The sequence below is a fragment of the Colossoma macropomum genome, unplaced genomic scaffold, assembly GCF_904425465.1.
Source record: "Colossoma macropomum unplaced genomic scaffold, Colossoma_macropomum, whole genome shotgun sequence".
NCBI classification, from domain to species: Eukaryota; Metazoa; Chordata; class Actinopteri; order Characiformes; family Serrasalmidae; genus Colossoma; species Colossoma macropomum.
Genome location: NW_023494810.1, coordinates 14,586,658 through 14,606,451, shown reverse-complemented (window position 1 = coordinate 14,606,451; position 19,794 = coordinate 14,586,658). Strand labels below are relative to the sequence as shown.

The window sequence follows — 19,794 nt, the reverse complement described above, 5'->3', positions numbered from 1 at the left end:
CAATACTGGTACCTCAGTCATGCTTTCAGAAAGGAGCTCAGCCAAATTGAGAATGAGTTTGGTGTTGAAATAAACGCTGAGGTGTCAGTGTCAGTCACTGCTGTGGATCAGATCAGAGGAGATTCCGTAAACAAAGCCACTCAGAGAGTTACAGACCTCGTCCAGAACAGTATGAAGAGTCTCCAGTGTGTCAAGATCCCTCACACACAGGTGGAGTCTGAAATTGTTAAAGAGGTGGTGCGAAATATCCGAATGGACAGAGCTAAGATGATGATAAACATGTCAGCGGATCAGTGCCTGCTTTTGGACCAGAACCTGTAATATCAGGGGTTGAGGAGCAGATGAATTTGGAGCCCGGTATGAAGCTTGAGAGATCATCTGTCAGTAGCGCTCCAGGTAAACTGGAGACCGACAGAGATTTGAGAAAAACAGCTGGAAATACTAAAGAGAAAGAAAGTGTTAAAAGCAAATAGTAGTCAGATGCAGTCTGGAAGGGAGTGGCTGGGGTGAATATAACCCTGTAAGAATGAGCTCAAATCAAGATACTCATGCTTCATCCTAGATAATTAGTTGCTTTTAAGGTCTCTCTTTTGTTAAGCTTCTGTTCTGTTTTCTTTTCTACTTGATTACTAAATACTACAATATTTTATGTATAAGATACTTTGGTTCTCAGATTTGTCTTACCATGGTGGAAATCATTGCTTTCCTAAGAGCATAAATAAGTGATAAAAAAGCATGACACTGTGTACACTGCAGTCTGTAAATAATAAGTAGTTTTAACAGTTCACCCGGATTGAGTTTGTAAAGGGACTCTCTCTGCTGAAGACCCAAAACATGTTGAGAGATTTTTGTCCTTACCCATGTTATAATAAAGGCTTTTAATTCAACAAAGAGCGCTGTGGAGACGTACTTTTCATACAGCTGAAATTAAGGTGGACCACTCCTCCAGAGTTCAGTCTCCAAACACATTCAGTGATGTTGAGGTCTGGACTCTGGGGTGGTCAGTCCATTGTTCAGCTTCTTTGTTTGATGTGTCTGTCTCCTTTTCTCAGTGAGGCTTCTTGACAGCTACACATCCTTTCAGAGTCATAGCGCTGAGTTGTCTTCTCACAGCGGAAGGATGGACAGAAACACCTGTGGATGTTTTAAGATCTGAAGCAGCTTGATTTTCTCCTCTCTCTCAAAGATGAAAGCTTTAAGTGCTGTTTATCTGATGGGGCAGTTTTGGTGTCTACCAGGTCTTCCAGGTGGTTGTTAGGAGGCACATTTTCTCTGTAGATTTTAAACTCACAAATATTGCCCGAAAAATGAATAACTTGAACTTTTACTTAAATAAATAACGGTGGTTTCTGACTTGCACAGCTCTATAACCCCCCAAAAAACAAAATTAACTACTATGAAAATGAAATTAAACAGAAAAAGAAACAAAGAGACACTTGAAACAATGCAGGTTTAAGGTGTTTTGTTTTATTTATAACAAATGTTATTTAGTTTGTAAAGTACTCCAGCAAAAATTAAACATTATTCTCGTCCCAGAACTAAGTTTGAGCCTCCATGCATTTTCTAGTATAAAAGCGGTCATTTTTTTAAATACAACTGCGCAAAAAATTAAAAACAATGCATGAACAATTTAGCAATAGTTCTGAAAGTGACGTGATTATATTGTCCTGCTTTTTGTTTTTTTTTAACGTGGCCATAAAATCTGGAGAACAGAACCTTAAGAAAAAACATCTTGCTTCAATGCTAACGAGAATTTGCTTGTTTAACGTTTGCTGAACATGCATCACGATATGGCTGATCACCTTTCGGACAGAAGCAGCAAAGCAAGTAAGAAAAGACAACAACAAAAAACAGTAAGAAACATCAGACAACGCCTACAGTCTTAAAAATAAAGGTGGCAGAACCACTTTTGGTTCCAGTGAAGAAGATGAGATGTGCAATTGTTTTTTTAAAGAACCTCCATATAATGTAAAGGTTCTATATCCATTTAAGGCTTTTCCTGCACTACAAAAATATCTAACCGAGTGAAAACATCTTAAACCTTATCAACATGTCATATTTCTCATTATGACACTGTTGTAAAAATTTTATTAAATCATTTAACATATTTCTATACATTTTAACTAGTTTTAAGTCATTTTATCTAATGAAATTGTTTCACTTGCAGAAAATTTGACATCAAACATTTATTAAAAATGTGCAAAATTATCTGCATTTTTTCTCCAAACAAGTAAAATTATCTACCAGAAATGACTTAAAACAAGTTAAAATGTACAGAAATAGGTTAAATATCTTATAATATTTCTACAACATCCTCATAATGAGAAATAAGTTATATTGATTACACTTACGATGTTTTCACTTGCTCAGATGTCATTTTTTGTGGTGTAAAACTGTACATCCAAGCCAAGAACCATTTATTGGTAAGAATGTAAGGCAAAAACAGTGAAATCTGAACAATTCATGGTGCTTTCTTGAAACTTCTTGTTTCATTCTGGTGAAACAAATTAATTTTCAAGGAAAAGTAGGTCCTTACGTTAGCCATTAAACTGATCACGGCATCCAGACAGACAGCGATTATGTCACAGCACTCCTGTTACGTTGTATGTTATGAAACGCATCGCTATCAGCCAGGGTGAGTCTTCCCAGTGGCTCTTTATTTGCAAGACTGTTATTTTTGCATCATTCAAGCTCTAAAATTTAAGATATTAATTGAAAAAACAAAAAAATACACATATTGTCCTGCAAATGTATTTTTTCTACGGCGTATGTACCGTAAAAGCTTCAGCTATGCTATTAAAAGAACATAACAATGCTCAAACCTAGACCTATGGAATAAAATAAGGAGACGCTAAATATGGAATTGACATTTTACACGTGCTATACAGACGCTGTGATAGACATTACTAAAAAACATTTAACTTTCGGCTCTGGCGCTCCCCACGCAACGTGATACAGAACGAGTTGGCACTACTGAGATGGAACAATATTTTTTTCTCTATACAATTCATACAAAAATAAAAAATTAAATTTGTTCCAATTTTTTCATACTGCTTTTTCTTTCGATTCCATTTTTCACAGAGGTAGCGGCTATTAAGGTAAAAGGGTGGGGATGACAAAGGAAAGGAAAATTTAAAAATTGTGTAGAAAATGTAGCCTTTTTTTTAAGTTGCGGTTCGTTCTGACCAAAAGAACAAAATATAATACTGCGATCACATACAAAAGTAGTCCTTCATTTTTGTACATTTTATACAGTGTTCACGCTTTACTGTTGATTCTCCTCCTGGGTTTTGTTTTTTTCTCTCTCAATAAAAGGCAAAGGGGGTGCTTTTGAATGCTATGGACCAAGCCTAGAAACAGTCTATGCTAGTGGGTCCACCAGGGGCTCCTCATCTCCCCGCGATAGCAGCTCCTTTTTTTCGTCCGTGCTGGCCAGAGAATTGCGGCTGTTCTGGCCTCCCATGTAGAGCGTGGCGTACACGGGATTCGTGAAGTTAGTTGGCTAAAGAAAACAAAAAGTGCACAAAAATAGTTGTATTTAGATTAATACATGATAAAGTTTGGGTGCTTCAGGCTGGCTTTACATGGTGAAACTTACATGCAACTTTAGTTGAGTGAAACCTACATGAATCTAAATGGCACCTGAGTTGCATAATGTAAAGCATCCTGTACTGCAACTCACTTAACTCAGCCACAACAGCTGCAAGCATCTTGACTGTGAAACAAGTTTCATGAAACAGCCAATCAAAGCATCAAACAAAATACTTTCAGAAGATGGTTTATTAGACGGTTGACAAGTAGACTAGTTGCAAGTAGGCTATAACCATAATGGCTACTTAAACATTAATTTTCAAAAGCATAAAAACTCTACTACAGATATATAGATAAATGGCAGATACACTAATATAGTAAATTACTGATATAGCCCAATTACAGAAAAATATGGAGATGATAAAATACTGAAAATCTGTATGTTACACCTTGCAGATGACCTTATCGCGAGAACAATATAATGTGTAAAAACATGAGCTGCTAACTGGCTAATTAGTGTCTAAAGGTGTTGGATGTTAATTGTTTTGTATAACTGTCAAGTTGCATGGAAACTATGTTACATGCAACTCATACCATGCAACTAGTTGCATGAAAGTTTCACTGTGTAAAGCCAGACTAGGAGCTTCAATCAGGCTAGTCAGGTCTAGGTCAGAGCTCAAAACTGAATTAGCATGTTTTGCTAGCATAACATTAACAGGCTCTGACTAAGACTTTAAAACAAAGGCCAAAATCCCATTTACACAGTTTCATGTTTGCTGTCTGAAGTTTGCTTATTTAAATTTGCAATGGAGCTACGAGGCAAATTGGCTAATAAAGTAATGGAAGCTTGAAGCAGCCAGGGTTCTCGTTTATTAAAGCGTGAGTAGAACACGTTGCAGATCGGTGATATGTAGATCGTAGTGAGAGAATCCAAGGGTTGAGATGAATTCCAGGGTGCCTCACCTTGTCTGGATCCAGTGTGAAATCAGTATCCAGCAGTTCTCCCACGTCATCGTCTTGCTCCCCTTCATAGATTTTATATGCCGGGTTCCCGATCTCCACGTTCATGGCCCCGTTTGTCATCCTCTGGTGCTGGAACCCTTTAGCCCTGTGAGTGCAGTGCAGAGTTTTAGGTTTGAAATGAACAGTTTTCAAATGTTCACTTTACCCACGCACAGCAGCACGAGCAGAGATAAGCCACAACACAAGGGGGCGCCACTAACAGTCACGGTCAGTGGGAAAGCCTGCATTGAAGCAACAGACAGCAGCACAAACCCAGAGCTTAGCAAAATATATACGTACTAGGGTTGGACATTAGCACCCGTTACCCGCCAAACACAGATGATTTGTGTGGTGGTGAGTGAATTTGCTCAACCTACCAGCCACAGTGACGGGTAAATAAAAATAGCATATAAAAATGAATAATGCAATTGTAACCATGCAATTTAATCGAGCTTTATGTCTGTCTGCTCTTGCTTTGAAAAGCTTGCCAGTGGCCAGCTAAATGCTGTCTGAGTGATGCGCAGCGATATTCTTGCTGCTGGTGTGCAAGTGTTAGTGTGGAAAGGCCTGGAATTTTAATTTATATAAAATAATCATATTTAAATTAAAAGTGCAATATTGGACAGAAAACTCAATTTTATTTCCCAAATCGTTCAGCCCTACTCTGAACTTTTTACATTTACAAATATAAAAAATAATTGTGATTAATAGATAACAAAACGTTTCACAAGTGTTTAGTCGAGAGATTACTTTTCAACATGAACTTTGTTGGGTCGTGGTTCCTTACATCAAACTGGAAAATGCAGGAGTGTTCCTCTAAACTCACATAGTCTAATCGAGCTTTGTTCTAGCTGTCATTTGCTAAATTAACGCTTTATTATTGCTTGATATTTTAATAAACTCTAGGTTTGGAAAGACGACACATTCTCCACATGATGCAGTCACTCTGAGAACCAGCCTTGGTGTAGCAGTTACACCTGGAAAGTACGACAGGGTCAACAACAACAATGACAACAACAATGACAATCGGGATTGGTTCTCATGTTCTGACAGAGTTGGATCTATTTCTTTTCTCCTTTTCAATAGATCACGGACTTTTCTCCCCGTGGGCTCATTCGGTTTAGGGAGATGACAAGAATGAAGTTCAGGAACAAAAATGGAGACACCAATAGCACGCAAGCACGCAGAACCACGTTTTCAAACCAGAGAGAGAACATGAGACAGGAGAGAGCGGGTAAATGGCACAGAAACCCTAGCAACCGTTACCGCGGCCGTTTCGAGCCAGATTTGCCAGACCTGAAGAGAAGAGAAGAAGCAGTTAATCGAGAAAGAGAGAGTTAGTCAGTAGTAAGTGAGCGTTTAAGCTCCAGGTGAATGGGAGGGTTTTTAAAAGTCTCATCATTAAAGGGCCCATACTCCATATTTTAACTTTATTTATTCAATTTTCCCTTGAAAGGTATGTATAATGTTTGTGTGGCTTTATGTACCAAAAAATAGTCATAATTTGTTTCTACATGACTGTTATGCAACTGCTTGTGTTTCTGTGCTTTTAAGACTGATATGTAAATGAGCTCTATTCTGATTTGTCCTCTATTGTACCTTGATCAAAAAGAAGTCTGCAGTAAGCAAACTGTTAGGTTGAACTGAAATCTATTGAACGGGTGGGGCTAAACACTGTTGGAGGCTGAATGGTTGGGCTAAACAGCTGTAGGCTTTATGGGTGGGACTACACTGCTGTAGGCCGAATGGGCGGGGCTAAACTGCTGTAGGCCGAATGAGTGGGGCTAAAGGGGCTAAACAGCTGCAGGCTGAATGACTGATCATATGAAAATGTGATCATGGCTGTGACTTCACAACCACAGTGAATTTACAACAGGCTGTTTTTGCAGCCTACTGACCGTATATGGACTGTACAGAAACTTTGTTTACGTACTACATCGAAGTTCTTTTTTAAGCAAGGAAATTTGTTTTTCCATGATATGGGCCCTTTAGTTCAGAATCAGGGTTGTTGTGAGTTAGACAGGTGGAGGAATGGCTGTAACTGTTTCAGCAGACTCACCCTCGCATCCTTCTTCTGTACCACAGCACTGCTCCACCAATCAGCAACACCAGCAACAGCAGCAGGATCACAGGAATGACGATGGATGCTGTGCCTGCACAGACAGAACAGGACGCCAGAGAAAGTTTTACAGCGTGCATTTAGTTAGGGGACAAAACTGTACCAATATGCTGTTTTAAGTTGCATTGACTCTATACACCCTCTCTCATCTGCAGGCTTACGTATTTATTTACTGCCCTCATATCTGCATTAACAAACTTGCTTTTCCCGCACAGTTGGCCGAAACGCATGCAGTTTTAGGGAGAGGTTTTCCATGTTAGCCTACAGTGGGCCTAAAGTCTACATAAACATCTGTTTGATGACATAAATCGTAGGTCAGTTTTTCCAAGGTAAGGACAGCTGCAGCTTGAGAAATCCTTAAATTATGGAACTTATGGAATAAGGGCCTCAGGGCTGGCTCCTTTTCAGCACAATGCCATAAACTGGTGAAATTAGAGGTTATTTTGCTGCTTAAAACGGTTCTGAAAAGGCATGTGTGCCCTTTTCTCTGGGAAGCTGAATGTAATGTACTTTTAAAACATAAAATTTAAGGTGCACAGTTGGAGCTTAAAAACTGTGCTGTACCTTTAAGAGCACATTTGCATTGTTTGCATCTCAGTTGACAAAATTTACCTGGACAGTACCTTTTTTCCTTAACATTGTAGTTTCATTTCTCGGTAAAAGACACTCTAAAAAACATGGTTCTTCAAGGGTTCTTTAGAATCATGGCAGTTCTTCAAATTGATAGAGAATGTGTTGTAGATGATTCTATATAGAACCTTTTTGGAAAAGGGTTCTATATAGCACCAAAAAGAGTTGCTCTATTGCATACAAGCTTGATATCATAACAATAAAAGAACATGCAAAGAAATTAATCATGCAAAAGGTTCTTTGAGTGTTCATGGCTCTATATAGAATCCTTTACTAAAGAATCCTTGAGGAACCATTTGATTAAGAATGTAGAATTTGTGCATGGCTGTGCATAGTTTGTTGCTCTGATTACTTGCTTATTACAGTAATTATTTGATTAATCAAGATAATGAGTACTTTTTACTTGATTACTAATGTACAATAATAAATCAATGTAATCAATAATAACCAATAACCAGTAACTACTAAAACAAATGTTGAAATAAAAGAGCACATCTGAACTGCACACATCCAACCACATATAAGCACATCTCTTCCTGTGTAACAGAAAAACACACTCACGGCTGCCGGACTCTGCATTAACGCTGGGGGTGCGGGTCGCACAGCGATGGTCCTCCCACCCAGGAGGACACCTGTGAAGAGAAACAGCGCTTCAGTGCTCAGATACACTGTTTACAAATGTGAAAAGATTTTTATTCTTGTGCTGGACTGTGTTTGTGTGTTTATGACGCACTTGCACTGAGGAAGATTCGCAGGGCTGAGGGAGCACTGTCCATTAGCGCAGTATCCATCACAGGTGTAACAGCTGGACTGGATTTGGCCGTCAGCACATCTGTAAAAACCAGATGAATAATATTTAGACTCCTGCCTTAGTGCTGTTTAGTTTATGTTTTGGTGCATTTAGTACAAGTCTGAGTGAGTTTGAGAGTGTGTGTGCATTCAGAATTTGTGTTTTCCTATATCTGCAGGGACCAAATGATTTAAAAACATGAGTTGATAGTGATGATTATCAACCCATTGTGTTCAATAACTAAATTTAGTGTGATAAGGAGAGTGCCACAGAACTTCTTCTGACTGGTTTAATGCAGTTTAATTAGCTGCAGGCTTTGATTCTAATCAAGCAGGAACATCCCATTCCACTTGTTTAATGTTGTGTAATGTTCAATGTTTGTTTAATGAGTTAGTCTCACTGTCCAATCATTGAGTGTGTTTGCATGCACTTAATAATCTGATAACTGCAGAAAATCAGATTGTGTCAGTAACTTGTTCAGTGTGTTTACACTTAGTCTAATAACCGCAGAAAATCAGATTGTGTCAGTAACTTGTTCAGTGTGTTTACACTTAGTCTAATAACCGCAGAAAATCAGATTGTGTCAGTAACTTGTTCAGTGTGTTTACACTTAATAATCTAATAACCACAGAGAATCAGATTGTGTCAGTAACTGGTTCCGTGTGTTTACACTTAATAATATGATAACTGCAGAAAATCAGATTGTCAGTAACTGGTTCAGTGTGTTTACACTTAATAATATGATAACTGCAGAAAATCAGATTGTCAGTAACTGGTTCAGTGTGTTTACACTTAATAATATGATAACTGCAGAAAATCAGACTGTCAGTAACTGTTTCAGTGTATTTTCATGCTCTTGGGTAATCAGATATTGGGGCAACTCCAGGTCTACAAGATTCAGGCAGTAATTAGATTTCAACTTTTCAACCAGCCAAGGAAATCACAGAATAAGACGTGACAAACGTTACGTAAAACTCCTGCTGCAGCTTTTATCTTATTTTTTTTTAAACATCAAATCACATTAGCGGAAAATTTAAATATTATATATAGAGCAGGCATGTCAAACTGGGGATTTTTTTATGGGAAAGTGCTGCAGAGATCAGCGTTTTTTACCATCAACCATCAACATAACACTCTGAATTCAGTTCATGAAGGCGTTGCTAATTAGCTGATGAGCTGAATCAGGTGTGTTTAATGAGGCAGTGGTGCTGAAATCTGCCTTTGGCCTGTGAGGACTGGAGCCTGACATATGATCTATAGGACAGCGAATGTATAATCCTTTATTTCGTCGAGTATGTAGTCAGTTTCAGCATCGCTCCAAAAGTGTTGTGGTTTGTCTTGCTGGTGCTGGTGCTGTTTTAAACGCTGCTTGCTGAGAGAAATCAGTGAGGGTTTCCATGTACTGACAAACCCTATTACTGAGTTCAAATCCAGCCTCTTTATCAGATTTCTTAATCAGATTTATAGACCTTAATCTAATCTTATTAAGTGCATGTAAACGCACTGACTGATCAAATGAGCTCCTGCTGATTTCTGGTTTAAAATCAAAATCTTCAGCCATACTGGCACTTTGTGTATAAGACTGGACACCTCTGGTCCAGAGTAAAGGAATTTTGTTTAGTTAGAACATAACGACCAAAGCTAACATAACATCTCAGATATGGACAATACTTGGTCCAACTGTCTTGCTAAATTTGGAAAATATAGTTTTATTCATATGCACCAGCAACTTTGAATAACTTAATCTGAAGCTGAACTCAATCTCATCCCTAGGGCAGTTTAAACTTCGAATTTCATCTCATTTTACTTTGTTTTATCTGATTGACTATCATTTTGTATTTATTTTCAACTATATTCTTTACATTTAGGGGTTCATTATTGTATTAATTTTGTCCTATTATTGATTTTATTATTTTATTATGAGTGTTTGTTTTCAGTTTCCCATCTGTTAAAAATGGCTTATGGTTTTTATTTGTTTTTACTCAGCTCTACTGAAAATGAACAATCTTCCTTAACATATTTCCAAGCTAAATGTTGAATGAATGAATAAATGAATGACTGAATGAGTGAGTGAGTGAGTGAGTGAGTGAGTGAGTGAATGAATCCTCAAAAGGAGGTTAAAACAAAAAACAATACAGTTTTAAAAACTGGCTTAACTGTAAACCCCCCATAAATAGTAGGTGTTTAAGAGCATGTGACTACCTGCACGTGACGTCTCCTTCGGGCTGGCTGCTGCTGGTGGGGATGCACTTGCCTTCACGGCAGTAGTGACACTTGTCCACCTCACATTTCTTCCCGATGTAGCGCGGCGGACAGCGGCACTGCTTAGAGTCGTCGCCAGACTGAAGGCATGTCCCTCCGTTTTCACAGAAATTATCACACAATCCTGTGAGATCACATAGAGAAGTTACCTATTACTACATTATTACCTTCCTTAAGGTACCCAGCTTGTATAATCTCTATAGAAAAGCATTGAATAATAGAATAAGACACTCTGGGGCAGCCAAACATGAGCCTAAGGTCACCATGACCAATGCCAAGCGTGGGCTAGATGTAGGGGTGGGCGATGTGGCAAAAATATTATATCACTGTATTTCAAGACATGTTCACGATACATGATGCAGCACAATTATTTTTTTATTTAATAAGTTGGAACAGACAAAATTTAACCTGCAGTGCCACATATGAAAAATACTACTGCTACTAATAAAAAAAACCTACAACTACAATCATTTTTATTTAATATTTTACAAAATGCACTGCACTTTATCATGATAACAACATAATATCATATTGCCCACCCCTACCTAGAGAGGTATAAAGCCCCTCAGCATTGGGCTATGGAGCAGTGGAACTATGTTGTCTGGAGTGATGGAGCTCCATCCAATACCTTTAGTATGAATTGGAGTGATCCAGAACTGACCATCCAACATCAGTACCTGACCTCACTAATGCTCAATCAAATCCTCACAGCAATGTTCCAACATCTAGTGTAAAGCCTTCCCAGAAGAGTAGAGGCTGTTACTGCAGGAGACCTTTTGGACATACAGTACACTCTATAATCTGTTTTGTAACTGATTAGAAAAGAACGCAAAATAAAAGCACTCAGCCTTTTGGACTCAACTGTACATTGTAGATTTACTGCTTTTTAACCAATGTTTGTCAGTTATCAGTAATCAGCATTACTGTATCCTTTAATGTACTGAAGCTCCACATGTTTGTGTAAAAGCCTCTGATGAGCAGATTAAATCCACCTGAAAGTCTGAAACATAGCTTCAGTGGAAGAGATTAGACTCAAAACAAATCTGATCTTTCCACACAAAGACCTCAACATGCATAATATCACAAATATTGTTTTCAATAAAGTTTCATTAGTGACCTAGAAATAGTGCAGGATCATCAATATTTCTTTGTCATTTTACCTCTCCACACTTTTGTACTGTTTATATCAATTTGATAAAACTTGGTTGTTTGTTTTCAGCGTCACATGAAAAAAAATGTGGTCTCAGACTTCTGGGCCTCACTGTATATATAATTTGTAAGTAAGTTAGTAAGACAGAAAGAAAGACAGAAAGGAAGGAAGAAAGACAGACAAAGAAAAAGAAAGACAAAGAGAAAGAAAGACAGAAAGAAAGAAAGACAAACACAGAAAGAAAGGTAGACAGAATGGATAGAAAAAGAAACACAAAGAAAGCAAGAAAGAAAACAAGAAAGACAGTCAAAGACAGAAGGAAAGAAAAAGCAGAAAGAACGAAAGACAGAAAGAAAGACAGAAATAAAGAAAAAAAAGAAAGAAAAAAGAAAAAGAAAGGTAAAAAAAAAAGAAAGCTCTGTAGAACTGATAAAGGGCTCACAGTTCATACAGAAAGTAAAAGTCTGTAATGTCTAAGAATCAAATAAAACGCTCAGCGGTTTCAGATCATTATCCTACATGACGTCAGGGTTTCAGAAGTTCAGCCGATGGTTATGAGCCTCATTAGTCAGTATCAGTGCTTCACTCTCCACACAGAGCAGCTCTGCTGTGATACTCACTGAACTGGCACTGATCTCCCTGGAACTCTCCGGGGCATCTGCAGATGGGCTGGTTGCCGCGAGTGACTGTGCAGTTGCCTCCGTTCTGGCAGTAGTTGTCACAGGTGCGCAGGTTGCAGTTCGGCCCGGTGAAGCCCGCCCGGCACCGACAGGTAGGAGAACCTGAGAAAACACAAGAAGAAAGGACTCATGTTCCATCCTCATTTGTGAATAATATTTCGGCCTTCAGGTGTTGATCGAGAGCAGGAGTCAGCATCATGTGGCTCTGGAGCCACATGCGGCTCTTTTACTGCCCTGTTGCAGCTCCACAGCAGTATATAATTTTTAGGTAAAAATAAAATAATCCTCCTTTGCAGTAAAATAAAGCTCTGCTGATTGTTCAAACACAGTTTTAACAACAAATGGTCTTAAACGCTGGAGTTAATGTAGAACTGCTAATTCACCCTTTAACCCTCAGCTGAGCTTAAGCTTAAAGCAGAGCAAAGCAGGTATGTTTTTGTTTATATTATATCTTTAGCCTATACTGGTACATTAACACATACTGAGACATATTTACAGACAAGAAGGTAAACTGGACATAAAATGTTGTGGCTCCCAAGGTGGTCTGATTTTTGTTGAAAGGACAAAACAGCTCTTCTTATTATATGGGTTCCAGCCCACTGATCGAGAGAAACAAGTCATTCAAAAAAATAAGACAGTAATCAGATTGACTTTAATATAGTAATCATCTGGATTAGGTTACAGATTACATATATCAGGTAATCAGTAATCTGCACTGGGATTCATTCTTAAAGTAACTCTGCTAAGCTTGGTGACACCGACTGTGTGCGTTTGTTTACCTGTGGGAGATGCAGTGCACGTCCCTCCGTTCTGGCAGTAATCTCTACACTGATTGATCTCACATCTGTCTCCTCCATAGTTCGCCTGGCAGCGGCACTTGGGCTGTTTCCTGGCGTTCAGTTCACAGCTCCCACCATTCAGACACTGCAGGGTGCACGGACCGCTCGGAGCTGAGTGAGAGAGAGAGAGAGGAATAAATAAATAGAAAAACCATTTACCAGTTACAGTGAGACAATCTGGAGCAGCCACACTTCAGTTACAGCAGCCCTGTGAGGTACTTTAGTCCATGTTTATAGACAACAGTGTATCATACAGTGTCAGAAACCACAAATCAAGTCTATTAGAGATACTGAACAGGTCCACACGCTTCGAGGTCATTAGCATTATGCTAATTGGTGGGGTATAAGTATGCAGTACTTAAAAACATACAAAACCCTCAGACACCAAACATATCTTGGCCGATCGACTACAGTGGAATAAAAGGAGAAAAGTGAGAAAATTTATTAATCACATTAACGAAATAACAGTTTTTGGCATCATCACAGTCGAGGCCCCTTTTGTGCATATATATATATATTTATTTAATTTACTATATTTATTTATTTATTTAATTTTGTGTATAATTAAGCTTTTAGATTTGCAATTTGTTCTTACTACACTTTATTTTTAACTCTGTACCAATAATAAGTCACTGTTAATGACGCTGTCTCTTAATCTGCTAATGTAATATCATAGAGTATATAGACAGTATATAATAATTATTATATGACAGTATCTAATTTAGTATTTAAAGTTTTTCCTTTTGATGTTCTCTTTGATTTTATGTATATAAAACAAGGCAAGTCTATTTATACAGAACCTTTCATACACTGCTGTCACTCAAAGTGCTTTACAAATGAGAAGATACAGAGTCAGAAAATACAGAGTTGTTTAAAAAAAAAAGTAAAGGAATAGAAATAGAAGAATAGAAATTAGAAACATGATTAAAACAATAGATTTAATCATTAAAATAAAAATCAAATTAGAAATTAAATTAGGATAGTTAAATAATCAAATTAAAAATTAAAAGTTAGATTAGGATACTAAAGTGCTGTTACAGAGGAAAAGAAACCCTAACAGTGTTTAAACTGAGCTGAAAGCTGCTCAAATAGGAATGTTTTCAGAGCCAGACTTAAAAGTGTTCAGTGTCTGGGCAGCATAGTAGCTAAACGCTGCTTCTCTGTTTAGTCTTCACCTTTGGCAGGACTAACTGACTGGTTCCTAATGATCTGACAGTTGTGCTCGGCTCATATCGCTGTAACATATGAAATAAATATGCTGGTCCTTTATTATATAAAGCATAATAAATTGCCTTCGTGTATGAAATGTGCTGTATGAATAAACTTGCCTTCACCCTTTAAGATCCATTTAAGGTAAACATCTGGACCATGTTGAACCTTTGAGGGTATATTTACACTGTTTATACCTCCGGGGACTAAAGTGTACCTGTACAGAACCCTTTATTCTGACAGTGTACACACTTAAACATGGTTCTTCAAGGGTTCTTTAGGAGAGAGAATGGTTCTATTTTAAACCATGAGCAGTCAAAGAACCACATGCATTCTTAAATGGTTCTTTGCATGGTGAAATTGTTCTTCAGATTAATGAGGAATGTGTTGGTTCCATATAGCACCAAAAAGGGTTCTGCTATTGTTACGATGTCAAGGTTGCAATAATTGAAGAACCCTTTTTGGTGCTATATAGAAACCCTTTCAAAAAATTCTATGCAGAACCATGTGTCTTTACTAAAGAACCTTTGAAGAAGCATCTTTTCTAAGAGTGTAGTTTCATGTTTCTGTCTGATTTAGATGTACGTTCACACCCACAAATTAAACTGTATGTCAGTACGTTTGGTTTATGTCTGTGTATCTTCTTGTACACTCACCGACAGGTGTGGGCGTGGGGACCTGCACGCAGGTGCCGTTGTCCAGAATGTGTCCGTTAGGGCAGGTGCAGACTGGACCGCTGGGACTGAGCAGACACAGCCACTCACACTTCTTTCTGTCGCACGGGTTTGTAACTGCAAAACACACAGACATTTCAATATACTTCAGCATTAATTATGAAATAAATGTCATTATGACACCATTTACTTTATCTGCAGTAAACAGCTTCACTGTGATAAAATATTAACGCTTTTTCCTCTCAGACGGTCTTGATTCATTGACATTCATAAACGGCTTGTTTGATACAAGTGAGAATGTCCTGTTGAGCACATTAAAGGGCTGGCACATAAAAGCGGGACGATGTTTTGGCTGAGTGTTGCAGGGTTTGCTCGAACTGCTGTGTTTAGTTTTTGATCAGATAGGTCTGATTACGCCACTTTTTCCAAGCCATGTTCTGCTATTTTTCCATAAGGGGTGTCCTGTTATGCACAGGCACATCATCTAAGAGGTGTTATGGGTGCGTGCCTTTGGGCTCGAGCCACTAGGAGGCGCCTGCGAGCAATTATGAGAAAATCTGAACAGCTGTTTTAACTCCCGGTGCCAAGAGAAGTGTGACCTGTACCACACACTTAAAAAAGATGGTTCTTCAAGGGTTCTTTGGTGAAAAGAATGGTTCTATATAGAATTCTATATATATGAACTCTCAAAGAACCATATGCATGATTAAAGAGTTATTTGCATCATGAAATGGTTCTTCATATTGATGGAGAATGTGTTGGTTCTATACAGCACCAAAACTGTCAAGCTTGTTACAACAGAAAAACCCTTTTTGGTGCTATATAGAACCCTTTTCAAAAAGGTGCCATCTACAGCACATTCTTCATCAATCTGAAGAACCATTTCATGATGCAGAGAACCCTTTAATCATGTAAAGGGTTCTTTGAGTGTGCATGGTTCTACACAGAACCATTTTCTTTACTAGAACCCTTAAATTACCATATTTCTAAGTGTGTAGCAACAGTGGAAAAAATCAGCTGATTTATGATTGTGTATAATCCTGATGTCCTCTTCATTTCCTCCTCCAAACACTGTTTAGCAACCATTCCATATTCTGCCATTACCTCAGTCAAGCATTCAGGTTTTTAGCAGTGAGCTGGTGTTCCTGTGAATGTACTTTGAACATGATGATCCAGGCCTGGATACACATGTTCCACTCATGTCAGAGTAAATCTGCTCCATGCAATTCATTCTTATCATATACATTTTTCTGTCTTGAATGTATGGACAAACATTACACAGTTGATTTTATGAATTATATAATTTGTAGCTGTTACTAAACATTCTGTGCTACACAGGCTTTTTGGAAGGTTTAGGCTTGAAGCAACGGTCCAATCACAAGCCAGAAGTCTGCCGAGGGTAAACAAACACAAATGCCTTTCACATCTTCTTTGTCATGGATGACGCAAGAATGACTGATGTCTACAGAACTTTGGTGAGAATTTCCTGTCTGTAGTTCTGCTAAACAGCTCTGCAGTGCAGACAGTGTGTATGAACGGCCACTGTGTGTGAGCTGCAGAGCTGCTGCCGCATCACTCGTTTCACTCAGAGGTAGCCAGAGTGGACAAAAGGACTGATACTCTGAGCAAAATTACTCCGCACCATTTACATACTCGGCTACAGACTCTCCAGTGGCCTGACAGTGCCCGACAGCCAACAGTCAACCTTAGAGGTAATATTTTTCTTGTTTCAGTGAAAAGTCCCAGTGAAAATCACCAATAACTGAAAATTTTAAAGGAAGGGATAACAACATGTCTGCAGCTAATTCAGGGTCCCTCTTGGCGATACTCACCCTCTGGCTGTTTGTAGTTGTGGTACAGCGCGAGGTCTGTAGCGTGGTTTATGCCGGTGGTCAGATTCTCTACGGTGCCCTTGCCGAACTTGTTGACCCTGAAGACGATGTTGTCGTGGTAGGTGATGCCGTAGATGTAGTCCTCATAGACATCGATGCTGAAGGGGTGGTGCAGGTCTGGTGTGGGTGAGTGAGAGACAGAAAGATAGACAGATAGATAGATAGATAGATAGATAGATAGATAGACAGACAGACAGACAGACAGACAGACAGAGAGAGAAAGAGAGAGAGATTATGAAATCATTAAGGATGCACAATATGAGTTACCATTTATTTATTATGAATTAATGCCCCATATTAAAATTACAACTGATTAATTTGCATACAATGTAAAAATCAGACAAAACAAGATGCTACTTATTGGTTACAGTTATAAGCACAGAAATTATCATATATATCAGCATGTCTTCGAAATCAGTGCTATATTTTTACACAGTGATATTGCTTTTCAGTTGTAGCAATATTTTTAGCATATAATCCATGATATAATGAGCATCCTAGATATGTGTTTTCTATCTGGGTAACATCTACAATACTGTGTAAGATTCACTCTGGTGCAACAAATAGAAGAAAACAGTCCAATCAGAACAATCTGATCATTATCAGACATTCTTTTAGTGTAGAGTAGAAGCACTCAGAAAGCAAAACTGGTGGTTTTGGATAGTAAATAAAATGTCTATATTTGTGTTGTAGTCATGGTGACCCCTGGTTCCTATCACCACCACTGTAAAGACATCTGAACCATTTCACACCAAACCACTCTGAATCTCTCCGTTCACATCTCATCTGATACTGCATCATCACCATTATCACAGTAATACTGAGATACTGTATTTTATCAAGACATTTATTTGGCCTGATTACAGTAATGACTCAACTGTTCTTAACGCTGGTAACGGCTATGACCGGATCCGTCCCGTTCAGCCTCACGCTGCCGATCACTGAAAGCTTGGCGTCGGCCCAGTACAGCCGCTCGTTAAAGTAATCCACCGCCAGACCTGAGACATACAGTTACTGATTACAAACCATACAGGAGATACACAGCATATGTTCTAATATCTGACTGTGTTTGGAGGCTCTGACTGACCGGTGGGCCACTGGATGTTCTCATGCACCAGCGTCTCTCTCATAGTGCCGTCCATTGCTGCTGTCTCAATCTTAGGATGGTTACCCCAGTCTGCCCAGTACATGGTCCTTTAAAAACAAAATATACATTAACACGTTTAAATAAACATGAAATACTGAAATATTATGGGACATAAAATGAGATCTGAACTGTATTACAATATCAGAACATTTTAACTGGACAAAGGACATACACAACACCTTATGTTTTTACATACACTCTTAAAAAAGGCGGTTCTTCAAGGGTTCTATATTGAACCATGAACACTCACAGAGCCCTTGGCATGATTAAAGGGTTCTCTGCATGGTGAAACAGTTCTTCAGATTGATGGAGAATGTGTTGTGTATGGTTCTATATAGCACATTTTTAAAAATGGTTGTATATAGCACCATAAATAGTTCTACTATTGAAAACAAGCTTGACATTGTAACTACAGAAGAAACCTTTTGTGTGCTATATAGAACCCTTTTCAAAAAAGTTCTATATGGAACCATCTACAGCACATTCTCCATCAATGTGAAGAACTATTTTATGATGCAAAAAAACTTTTAAATCATGCAAAGGGTTCTGTGAATGTTCATGGTTTTATATAGAACCATTTTCTTTAGATTGATGGAAAATGTGCATGAAATTGCTACAGATAGTTCTATATAGAGCCTTTTTGAAAATGGTTCTATACAGCACCCAAAAGAGTTCTTCTATTGTTATAAGCTTAACATCGCAACAATAGAAGGACCCTTTTGGGTGCTATATAGAACCATTTTAGAACCATCTACAGCACATTCTTCATCAATGTGAAGAAGCTTTTCACAATGCAAAAAACCCTTTAACCATGCAAAGGGTTCTATGAATGTTCATGGTTCTATATAGAACCATTTTCTCTAATAAAGAACCTGTAAAGAACCATCTTTTGTAAGAGTGTGTTTATAATAATACAAGTAAAAACAAATACATTATTTAAATAAGGTTTATAAGACTTTGTGAGATCTGCATTATTTACTATATTCATAACCTTTTAGAAACAAAGCAGTTTATGCACATACATTACATACACTGTCATGTTTAAAAATACATAGAATAGTTAAATAACATTATTTTTCAACATTTATTTGTTAAAGGTTTTATAGGTCTTTATGAGATTACTACAACTAAATATGATATTGTAAATAATACTGTACATACACATTTAAATCAATATGCTTTTTAATTTAAAGGAACTTTATAGAGCTTAAGATCCACCTGAGATTTATTATAAATATATAATAACTACATATAAAGCATCAGGAAAATATTACCTACCAGAAACAAAATACTTTATTTAGATATACTAAATGTAATATTAACTAGAAACAAATTGCCACATATTTAAAATAAATGTAAATCAAACTGATATTATTTAAAATTTATAGAACATTTAAAATACTTCTAAGATCTGAACTATTTAGAGTATTACAGGACGTGTCACGCATGAGACTGTATTAAGGTGTTAAAGCAGCTCAAATCAAAGTAGTTCATCAAAATATCTGAAGTGAAGTGAATCACACATCATTCTACAAAATAAAACATGCATTCCGTATGATGTGTGATTCAGTACTTCATCTTAATGAATCACTCCAGCTCTGTGCTCCGCTCACCCTCTCGTTGGGTCCACTACGATGGCGTAGGGCTCATCGATCATGCCTGAGATCAGAGTCTTGCGGTGGCGTCCGTTCATCTGAGCGACCTCGATGACGTCCCGGCCCGAGTCGGTCCAGTAAATGTTCCCGGCCACCCAGTCGACTGCAATGCCGCGCGGCATCTTCAGATTCGGAATCTGCAGGAGGAGGAACATGAAGGTCAAGGAACATTTCTAAGCAGATGTGTGTAGTAGTTTCATTTACTCAGGTCTAA

The 19,794-nt window shown here is 38.0% G+C and overlaps 1 protein-coding gene across 1 annotated transcript in view; it reads right to left on the bottom strand.

Annotated features, from left to right (window-relative positions):
- Positions 1-3,167: 3,167 nt before the first annotated feature.
- The window catches only part of lrp1aa (low density lipoprotein receptor-related protein 1Aa), a 258,152-nt gene continuing 241,525 nt past the window's right edge, over positions 3,168-19,794 (bottom strand). The window contains 13 exon segments of the mRNA XM_036560017.1: positions 3,168-3,502; positions 4,495-4,639; positions 6,593-6,686; positions 7,844-7,914; positions 8,016-8,114; positions 10,275-10,458; positions 12,105-12,266; positions 12,944-13,114; positions 14,869-15,003; positions 16,719-16,895; positions 17,657-17,776; positions 17,866-17,972; positions 19,539-19,717. Coding sequence (XP_036415910.1) covers positions 3,362-3,502; positions 4,495-4,639; positions 6,593-6,686; positions 7,844-7,914; positions 8,016-8,114; positions 10,275-10,458; positions 12,105-12,266; positions 12,944-13,114; positions 14,869-15,003; positions 16,719-16,895; positions 17,657-17,776; positions 17,866-17,972; positions 19,539-19,717 — 1,785 coding nt within the window. The 3' untranslated portion in view covers positions 3,168-3,361.